This window comes from Leuresthes tenuis, unplaced genomic scaffold (genome assembly GCF_036924035.1).
Source record: "Leuresthes tenuis unplaced genomic scaffold, fLeuTen1.0.hap1 SCAF_21, whole genome shotgun sequence".
In the NCBI taxonomy this organism is placed as follows: Eukaryota; Metazoa; Chordata; class Actinopteri; order Atheriniformes; family Atherinopsidae; genus Leuresthes; species Leuresthes tenuis.
In genome coordinates this window covers 32,129,762-32,137,406 of record NW_027325375.1, presented here as the reverse complement: position 1 = coordinate 32,137,406, position 7,645 = coordinate 32,129,762, and the positions used below count along the sequence as shown (strand labels likewise).

The window sequence follows — 7,645 nt, the reverse complement described above, 5'->3', positions numbered from 1 at the left end:
GTCTGCAGATAAAAGGAAAATTAAAATCAGCTGGTCGGGCTGACATCAGTCTGGCGTCGTGACCAGGTTTTGTGTCAATGAGGATGTTAAATGACCCACGTCTAAATGTCCTGGAGGAAAAGCCGCAGAATAAAAGAAACACAACAACAAACGAGGATTTTTGTCTCTGTTTGTGTCAATTTGTTCTGACTTTCTGTGTTAGTTTTGTGGCTTTTTTTCTGTTGATTTGCAGGTATTTCGTGTCATTTCTTTCTTGTTTCTTTAGTTCTTTTGGCAGTCACAGAACGAGGAGAAACGACAAACTGAAACAGGAACGTTTGAAGAAGAAGTTTGAATTCGGAGCTTTTTCCGGGTCCGTGAACGCAGCGCGGGCGGATCTTCGTGTTTTTTGAGTTTTTTTTTCTTTCAGCAGCAGTTTGTTGAGTTTTGGTCTCGCGGCAGAGAAGAGTTGATCAAACGCTTTGATCCGTGCAGTTTGTGGATCCTCGCGCTGTTGTTGGTCGTCTCGTGCGGATCGATGAGCCGTGATCGCAGCGGATCGATGGATTAGAGGAGCAGCCGCTGCAGAGGTGGGTGATGAAGAGTTTGGTGGGAAAATGCACAGCTGTGTGACCTCTGACCTTCTGATGAAATAATCTCAGAGAGGGGAGAGAGTGGTGTTTGTCAGTGAAAAGAAAAATCAGATGAATTGATCCGCTGAAGAAGAAAATCAATAACTTTAAAGTTTCGCATCTGGTCACGTGTTGCTGATCATAAACTAATAAAGACCTTTTCTCCTCTCGGGATGTTTTCATCCAACGTTGTTTGTGTAGAAATGATCAGAAGCATCAATAATCCGTCAAATTAAGTCACGTGACGCGCGGGTATCCGGTTACAGGCGCGCACCTGATTTAAGTGGCTTTACAGGTGCTGAAAAGATTTAAAACTGGACTCAGACTGGCACCATGCTGAGATTATGGCCAACAGAACCAGAACCTGCTCTCTGGGTCTCCTGAGGTCCAGATTTCTCTTCATGGGAAACTTTCTCCATCAGCTGGTTTTTTATGTGGATAAAATGATCAAAACAAAAGCAGAAACTGTTCTTTTACTGTGATTCTTTGACACCTTCATTCCCCCCAGCTGGTCCAGGTGGACCCCTCCTGGTTCTGGTTCTGATGGAGGGTTCTTCCTGTTAAAAGGGAGTTTTTTCCCTCCACAGTCAGATCAGGACGGGGATTGGATCAAAAACCTTCCTGTAACCTTCAAAGTGTCCTGATCAATAGTTACGTCCGAACATAACAAATAACCGAACAAATGTCATCGTTTCATGTTTCACAGAGAAGGTAAAAAATGTTTTATTCATGTCATTTAATGGGGAACTCCGGTGTTTTTACACCTTATTTCTGGCAGGAAATACGTTCATCTGCTCACTGAGAACAGTTTGGTGAAAGTCGGCGTCCTTCTGAAGATATTTAGATAACTGGAGATCCATATAACGGAGTGAACGTTATTCACTCCAGTAAGAACGTCCATCTTACTCAAAGTCTTCATTCACGTCGTCAAAATCTGATAAATATCCTGCCATGTTGCACAAAACTATCAGCAGCAAACTCTGTGTGAAGTTAGCCGACTGTCACAGAGCACGGAGTGAATAAGCTGTGCTGCAGGGGGGCGTGTGGATGAAGTGGTCCCAGTAGAGTGCCTGTGTAGAAATCCCTCCGTTAGCTCTCCTATAGCTGCAAGTAGCCACATAACAGCAGCTATGAGCTAACAGAGCTATGAGCTAACAGAGCTATGAGCTAACAGAGCTATGAGCTAACAGCAGCTATGAGCTAACAGAGCTATGAGCTAACAGAGCTATGAGCTAACAGAGCTATGAGCTAACAGCAGCTATGAGCTAACAGAGCTATGAGCTAACAGAGCTATGAGCTAACAGCAGCTATGAGCTAACAGAGCTATGAGCTAACAGAGCTATGAGCTAACAGCAGCTATGAGCTAACAGAGCTATAGCACACGTTCATTCATTCATTCTTCTTAAAGTATTGGTGAAATAAAGACAGATAATGCCTTATTTAGAGGCTGCATCCTCTAAGCCCCGTTCTCTCCGTTATATGGATCTCCAGTTATCTAAATATCTTCAGAAGGACGCCGACTTTCACCAAACTGTTCTCAGTGAGCAGATGAACGTATTTCATGCCAGAAATAAGGACCTGGTCCAGAACCTGGTCCAGAACCAGCCAGTCCAGCCCAGGTTCGTCTCATCAGCCAATCACACGGCTGAAAGTCTTCCTCTGTGTCCCCAGGCATGGAGCGTGCGTGGCTGGTGTGTGTGTGCGTGCTGAGCGCATGTGCCGGGGATGACGGCGTGTTGGACAGAGGTGACCCCCCCCACCTGGACCCTGAACCCCATCATGTGGTTTCCAACGGCAACACAGCCTCAGGTAGGACCTTCAGATTCTGTTTCCTTTGTGCTTTTTTAGCTGTTAGAAACCCTGATCCGTCTCAGTTTGGCCGTAACTCTGAAACGAGCCGTTTACGTTCCTGTCTCTTTAAGGCCCCGCCCCCTTCTGAGGCCCGCTTTCTTCTGATTGGTCAGTGTCTGGAAGCCTGCTGAGTGACAGTTTTAAAGCTTGTGAGCTGAGCTCTGCTCTGGAAGCAGCCAGAAAGTGTTTAAAGGCTTTTACGCACATTTACCATCTGTCACCTGAAGTAAATGTTTAAAAAGTTCTGGACTTTGGAAACAGAAGAAGAAGAAGTGGCGGCAGCAACATCAGCTGATGTCATGTGATCAGTTTACGACCCGATGCGGTTTGTCAGATCGACCGGTTCATCGGGTTAAATACCCTGACAGGTTGGAGTCAGCTGTTCCTCATATCTGAGGCAGTTAGGAGGTTCTGGTTCTGGTCGGTTATGTTCTGGCGCTGGTTCTTCGCTGCCTGGTGGCGTGAAGTTTGCTCTGATACTGCGAGTTGGTCAGAACCAGAACCAGGATCGGGTTTAGGATTAGAACCGGGTTTAGGACCAGGACCGGGTTTGTGGAGTTTTTATAGAAATAATGTATATTTCCTAATATAGGAGGAAGACGAAGACGAGTCAGCATGTGGACTTAAATGTGTGTGTGAGACACAATAGTGATCGCTTCCTGGCGCTGACATGACTGCAGTAGCTGACAGGAAGTGGCAGCTCGGCAGCTCGCCGTTGGCAGCTTCCAGGTGACACGCTGACAGGAAGTGAAGTAACTAAATGAGCCTCGTCTTGAAGCTGGAGGTGTTTGCTCCGCCCACTCAGCGTCGCTGTGGACAGAAAGTGAAGACGGTCCAAACCCCCCGTTGAGTTTTGTCTGCAGGCTGCACTTTGTGTCATGAGGAAGCAGTGCATGATGGGAAGTGTAGTTGTCCGGCTCAGCTGCTGTTCGGTGACTTTGACTCGACCCTGTTTTTGGTTTATTTCGGTCTCACAGCTGCTCGTCTTAATCCCGCCTCCGCACCTCTGCGTCTGTCTTCTTCTGTGGTGCCGTCGCAGCGGCCGCAGGGAAACCTGAGCTGGTTTCAGACCAGTTCTGTGGGACCCGGGTTGGAGTTCTGGGTCTGGTTTCAGCCTGAATGTGTTTCAGACTGATCACCATCCAGCAGATTAAACTTGATCGTAGAGTCCTGTTAAAGGGATTCTCTGTGATGGATGTACAGAAAGATGTTTTTTCCTTGATATCCACATACTTCGAGGCTGGTTTGAGTCTCTGAGCTCTGACTCCAGCTGAGGGAGGGAATCAGGCAGCTTTCTCAGAGCTGGGGGAACAAACTCTGATGTCCAAAGCTTCATCAGAGGAGGTCCAAGGTTTATCGTTTACTGAAAATACTGAAGTGATCTCGCCATCTAACACTAAATTTAAAGGTGACATATTCTGTAAAAATCCATTTTTTCCAGTTCAACGCTGGACTGAAGGAACTGAGCCACAAAGAGGATCAGTTCCAGCTCTCAGAGCCTGAACTTCAGAGCAGGGAAATGGAAGCATCTGAGAAATAACTCCTCATGGTTTATTTACTGATTTATTTCCTCCTTTAGCAGCAGCTAACGCTAACAGCTTAGCTAATGAAATAACTCCTCATGGTTTATTTACTGATTTATTTCTTCCTTTAGCAGCAGCTAACGCTAACAGCTTAGCTAATGAAATAACTCCTCATGGTTTATTTACTGATTTATTTCTTCCTTTAGCAGCAGCTAACGCTAACAGCTTAGCTAATGAAATAACTCCTCATGGTTTATATACTGATTTATTTCTTCCTTTAGCAGCAGCTAAGGCTAACAGCTTAGCTAATGAAATAACTCCTCATGGTTTATTTACTCCTTTAGCAGCAGCTAACGCTAACAGCTTAGCTAATGAAATTACTCCTCATGGTTTATTTACTGATTTATTTCCTCCTTTAGCAGCAGCTAACGCTAACAGCTTAGCTAATGAAATAACTCCTCATGGTTTATTTACTCCTTTAGCAGCAGCTAACGCTAACAGCTTAGCTAATGAAATAACTCCTCATGGTTTATTTACTGATTTATTTCCTCCTTTAGCAGCAGCTAACGCTAACAGCTTAGCTAATGAAATAACTCCTCATGGTTTATTTACTCCTTTAGCAGCAGCTAACGCTAACAGCTTAGCTAATGAAATAACTCCTCATGGTTTATTTACTGATTTATTTCCTCCTTTAGCAGCAGCTAACGCTAACAGCTTAGCTAATGAAATAACTCCTCATGGTTTATTTACTCCTTTAGCAGCAGCTAACGCTAACAGCTTAGCTAATGAAATAACTCCTCATGGTTTATTTACTCCTTTAGCAGCAGCTAACGCTAACAGCTTAGCTAATGAAATAACTCCTCATGGTTTATTTACTTTATTTATTTCTTCCTTTAGCAGCAGCTAACGCTAACAGCTTAGCTAATGAAGATGACGTACACCAACTTCTAAGGAGTTACTGCTGTTCCTTCCTGAAAGATGAACATTATTGTTCCCACATTACTTTGTTAGCTGAAGCTTTCTAGCTGAACGGTTCCGTTCTGTAACTCTTTATAAAACCTGCAGCTGGGTTTAAGGTGTGTTTCCAACACAACATACAGAAACTAACCCTTCACCAGCGCCCTGTTGAACCTCTCTGAGATCCTTGTCTCCAGCTCAAACTGATGTAATTCCACAGTTCTGTCAGAGACTCTGATGTTGAGCTCCTGCTAAGTCTCTGGAAACAGACTGTAAAACAAAGACTGTGTTCGGGTTAAAGAGGCGTTAAAACAGGGCAGAGAGCTGCTTCACTTACACCAGCAGGTATGTTGACCAAAGACTGTCTCAGAATAAAATAAGACTAAGCAGCAGATACCAATGATGAGCTGCTGCTGAGAAATTAGAAGGTTTTAAACCCCTTTGATTAACTTGGACAATATGTTCTTTAGTGGAGCCGAAACAACAGCAGGAAACTGCTGTCTCACCTGAGCAGGACTCCAACTCTACATAAAGAGTCACTTTGAAGCCAGGCAGGTCCTGTTACTGCTGAGTTAAAGGGATTCCTGTGCTGTGCCTCTGCAGCGTGAGATAATGTGAGACTCTCACAGAAAATGACCAAATGTAGTCATGAACTTCTCACTCTGTAAAGCAGCGGCTGCATATGAGGCAGATGATGGATGTTCATGGATGTTAGCTGCTGTGTGCAGTTGGTGAGCAGCCAGTGTGTTTACATGAGTCTGAACGTTAGATCCTGGTTTCAGGATCCAGACAAACCTGAATCTGTTAGCTGGAGTAAAAGGAAGCGGTTTAATATCACATGCACAAACCTGCCCAGGTGACACTTTAGGGTCTGAAAGTCAGACAGCTCAAGACAAGAAAAGCAAACCCAAAGAGAGGAACACTCTAAACTACAAAGAGACATGAATAACAGAAGAAAGACAAAACTACAAACAGAGAAGAAAAGGCTGCAAAGAGACTCAACAAGATGTGTCAGCAGCTAACATCTGTTAGCTTCTCTCCTGCTGACTCTGCCTTCATAAACTGTATTTTAATGCATCTGAAATCCTAATAAAGCCTCTTATTTCCTGTTTTATTGTCTGTTATCAGACAAACAGAGACTCAGAGTAACAGCAGCTAACAGCTTAACCAGCAGCCTCTGATGTTACAGATACAACAGGTCTGATAAAATTAGCTGTTTTCATTCTGGTTGGACTTTGACGTGACTCAGAATATTAGCTCACATTAACAAGCTGAAGCTGCTCTGATGGGTGCATTAAGGACAATATGAGCCTTAGCTTCCTTCTGTTCTCTGCTAGCTTCCTTCTGTTCTCTGTTAGCTTCCTTCTGTTATCTGCTAGCATCCTTCTGTTCTCTGCTAGCGTCCTTCTGTTATCTGCTAGCATCCTTCTGTTATCTGCTAGCATCCTTCTGTTATCTGCTAGCGTCCTTCTGTTCTCTGCTAGCTTCCTTCTGTTCTCTGCTAGCTTCCTTCTATTATCTGCTAGCGTCCTTCTGTTATCTGCTAGAATCCTTCTGTTATCTGCTAGCATCCTTCTGTTCTCTGCTAGCGTCCTTCTGTTCTCTGCTAGCGTCCTTCTGTTCTCTGCTAGCTTCCTTCTGTTATCTGCTAGCGTCCTTCTGTTCTCTGCTAGCGTCCTTCTGTTCTCTGCTAGCGTCCTTCTGTTCTCTGCTAGCGTCCTTCTGTTCTCTGCTAGCGTCCTTCTGTTCTCTGCTAGCTTCCTTCTGTTCTCTGCTAGCATCCTTTTTTTTCGCTGCTAGCTTCCTTCTCAACTAACAAGCCGACTGTTTTTTCTTTGATTTTGCTCCTCGTTGTTTTCTCCGGTTTCCTCCATCAGATCAAGCTGCTACAAACGCATCACGCTGTGTGACAGTAATAACTGTCCGTGTGAAACAAGGGTTAGCAGAAAGTTATTTGAGTTATTGTTTCAGCTCTAATAAAGGCACATGGAGGGCAACAAAAATACAAAGTACTACAGAGAGGCAGAATTCAACTCTGAAGAATGCAAAGAGACAAAAGAAAGACAAGAACCTGAAACATTAAGAGGAGAATTCATTTCTGAGACAAAATAACAACAGTGAATGCATGGGGACTACAAAGAGACAACAAAACAAGAAAAATACTTTAAAAAATACATAAAAGTGACATAAAATGCCTACAAAGAGCCAGAATTCAACTCCAAACAGGGTAAGATGCTACAATCAAACCTGACAGGGGAGATAAACCTGAGGACGCATGTTTGTTGTGTGGCTGCAGCTCTGCCAGAAAGTTCAGTGAAAATAAACTTTACTCAAACACGACGTGTTTATGTTGGACCAAGCTCTGCTGCAACATCCAACACGGGTCTGACTGCTGCACCGACACAGCTGAACACTTTAAACTCTCTGACTTTGGAGGTGAATGTGTTGTTTCCAGTCATATGAAGGGACATCTCTGTGTTTTTCTTCCACCCCTGTGATGCTAAGCTAAGCTCACCCCTGTGATGCTAAGCTAAGCTCACCCCTGTGATGCTAAGCTAACCTCACCTCTGTGCTGCTATGCTAAGCTCACACCTGTGATTCTAAGCTAACCTCACCCCTGTGATGCTAAGCTAAGCTCACCCCTGTGCTGCTAAGCTAACCTCACCTCTGTGATTCTAAGCTAACCTCACCCCTGTGATTCTA

The 7,645-nt window shown here is 44.3% G+C and overlaps 1 protein-coding gene across 2 annotated transcripts in view; it reads left to right on the top strand.

Moving 5' to 3' along the window:
* Positions 1-393: 393 nt before the first annotated feature.
* LOC140279920 (stromal interaction molecule 1-like) overlaps positions 394-7,645 on the top strand; it is a 33,773-nt gene continuing 26,521 nt past the window's right edge. Inside the window, exons 1-2 of one of the 2 annotated variants that reach the window (XM_072375145.1) lie at positions 394-569; positions 2,283-2,420. In XM_072375145.1, coding sequence (XP_072231246.1) covers positions 2,285-2,420 — 136 coding nt within the window. In that variant the 5' untranslated portion in view covers positions 394-569; positions 2,283-2,284. The remainder of the gene's footprint in view (positions 570-2,282; positions 2,421-7,645) is intronic. The other variant, XM_072375146.1, reaches the window with a different exon arrangement.